At 45.9% G+C, this 2,500-nt stretch overlaps 1 protein-coding gene across 1 annotated transcript in view; it reads right to left on the bottom strand.

Moving 5' to 3' along the window:
- Positions 1 to 2,500, bottom strand: part of LOC138633150 (thyrotropin-releasing hormone-degrading ectoenzyme-like) — a 107,959-nt gene that overhangs the window by 22,424 nt on the left and 83,035 nt on the right. The window contains exons 12-13 of the mRNA XM_069719226.1: positions 1,381 to 1,514; positions 1,247 to 1,302 (exon numbers count right to left, since the gene is read on the bottom strand). Of these exons, the coding sequence (XP_069575327.1) occupies positions 1,247 to 1,302; positions 1,381 to 1,514 (190 nt within the window). The remainder of the gene's footprint in view (positions 1 to 1,246; positions 1,303 to 1,380; positions 1,515 to 2,500) is intronic.

The following is a 2,500-nucleotide window of genomic DNA, read 5'->3' as shown; positions in this document are numbered from 1 at the left end:
TTCGCACAGTTCACGCGCAACAGGAGCAGACACCAAACTTCTTGATCGACCTTCCGTATATTAAACGCAGTGAACTTGGGTCTGACAACTTCCTTTCTTGTGACGTGGTTGTGGTGGCGTTACCATGGCGACGGATGCATGTCAAAAGTAAGACCGTACTCCTTTCTTTCGTGCAGACGGAAACCTCACACACACACACACACACACACACACACACACACACACACACACACACACACACACACACACACACACACACACACACACACACACACACACACACACACACACACACAGCACTGTTGTATCTGGCAGCAGCTCATTCAACATGACAGAGGACAGATGGCTGAGAGAGGTGGTGGTGGTGGTGGTGGTGGGGTTGGGGGGGGGGGGTATATTGAGTTATAGGGCCGGTGTCACACTAGATTTTGGTTACAGAGCTCAAAAGGCTTCAGGCTGCAAACATCAGGATGAGGAACGACTCGCTCGGCCGCCGCCTCCTCTCTCTCTCTCTGAGGCGGCCGATCTCACGTTCATCACCGACTTCTTGTTTGCGAGTTTCTCTTCACGGCGCTCTGAGTGCCGGAGCGAGGACGACTCCGATAGGACTTCTTGTCAAAACCGTCTATAGGGGACATTTTCTGGCCTCGGCTTCGACCACGTTCAGAAACACACCAGCAGCATGTCCAGCGCCGCTAAATATAAAAGCACCGCTCAAAAAACGATGTCGAACATCGTAAAACATCCGTCACAGGAGACGTGTTGGGTAGAAAAAGTACATTTTAGTGGTAATACTTCTGTACTTTTACACTTATAACTGATCAGAGGATTTGATTCTACTCTCTAAAGAAGTAGAAACAAAAACAAGAAGGTGGTTCGGGAATTTCAAAATAAAAGTCACACATAGCTTCAGGGCCGAACTACAACGATGTTAGCCTGCTGCTCCGGTTCATTTGAAATACTTTTGCCGCCGATGCAAACAGCTGAATAAGCATTTTTTTTTTCCGAGTACATTTTGAAAAGTTGTTTTAATGGACGCCGACAGCTCTAGAGGACGGGAGGCTTCGGGCTCAAAATTCATGGATGTGGGAGGTGGAGGTCTTAACTGAACTCAGATACTCTATAAACCTCCCGAACATTCAGCTGACGCCATCAAACAATCAATCGGCCCGGCTGCACTCGGCCTCTTTCCTCCGTTTTAATGAATCAACCCGCCAGCGATCGTCGAGCTGCAGAGGACACTCACCTGGCCAGGTTGAAGGTGTCGTCGATAAGCCCCGCCCTGTTTCCGACGGAGATGATCTGAGACAAACGAGACGAACGGGAAGTGAAAAACGAGAGGGAATAAAACGAGAAAAAGAGACGGACGGACGGCTTTACCTGCGGGTTGCTGTGGAGCTGCTGAATTAGCAGTTTCCAGTTCGAGAGGTCGTAGTTCACGCGGAAGTAGCCCGTCTGATTGATGTTGCCTAGCAACCAGGTGCTGTCGTCCATCCGACCGACCCGGTGGGTTTCTGAGACAAAACGCAGAGATTCAATTCGCTCGGTCCGTCAAAGCATCAACACATCTGTCCTCCTCTGATCAACACAAGTTCAGATGATAAAAGGTCACGCTCTACCTGTAGGGGTCAGTAAAGTGACGTTATCACTTCTGTAATGGGAAGTTATTTTTAAAACAGGAAGTTAAGGGTGAAACAGTCTTCAGTTTATAGCAGCAGGTTTCCGTATCTATTCGATGTACGACCCTGTTTCATAAAAAGTTGTGACGATATGTAAAATGTGAAAAAAACAAAAAAACCAGCATGTGATGATTTAAAAATCATGTGAACCAATATTTAATTAAAAATAGACCAAAAGGGAACATGTCCATTGTTGAAACTGAGAAATTGTGTTGTTTCCACAACACTGTAAAAAATAAAAATAATAAAAGGTAACTTAGGAGACCAGTTGTTGGAGTTTTGAAAGTGAAATGTTGTCCCATTCTTGCCTGATGTAGGATTTCAGCTGCTCTGTTAAATTATGGGCTTTTACATGATTTGCAAAAACATCACGGGGTTGTTTAACGTAAGAAACCTCCGTCTGTATTATTTCTTTGTTCGTCCTTCGAATATCTCGACAGCCGTTCGTCCCGTCTGCTTCGGAGTTGCCGAACGTTATCCTCTGTTCACCGGTTTGAATTTTCTGTTACATCCATAACACCACATTCACATCATCAAATAATTACGGATGTCTCAGGTGAGTGAAAGTCTTTTTCGTCGCACACTAATTTGGATATGTGGTACATAATTACAAAACAATATGCAGCTGTGAAAATGAAGCAGCTAAATACACCTCTGTGGGATTATACCACGGATGACGGCGGAGAGACGACCTCCAGAGGAGGTGAAACCAGGTCTGGGAGTTTTTAGTAGAGCAGCTTCGAGGCTGTTTCAGATTCTCTATCAGGTGAGGAAAACAAGGAAAATAGCTGCTGACCCGAGTCTGGCCCACTTCCTCAACT

Source organism: Brachyistius frenatus, unplaced genomic scaffold (assembly GCF_029030835.1).
Source record: "Brachyistius frenatus isolate BFR_SWC_R1_liver_20210118 unplaced genomic scaffold, ASM2903083v1 Contig_210, whole genome shotgun sequence".
NCBI classification, from domain to species: Eukaryota; Metazoa; Chordata; class Actinopteri; family Embiotocidae; genus Brachyistius; species Brachyistius frenatus.
The sequence above is the reverse complement of the archived record's forward strand: the minus strand, read 5'-3'. Positions and strand labels throughout refer to the sequence as shown.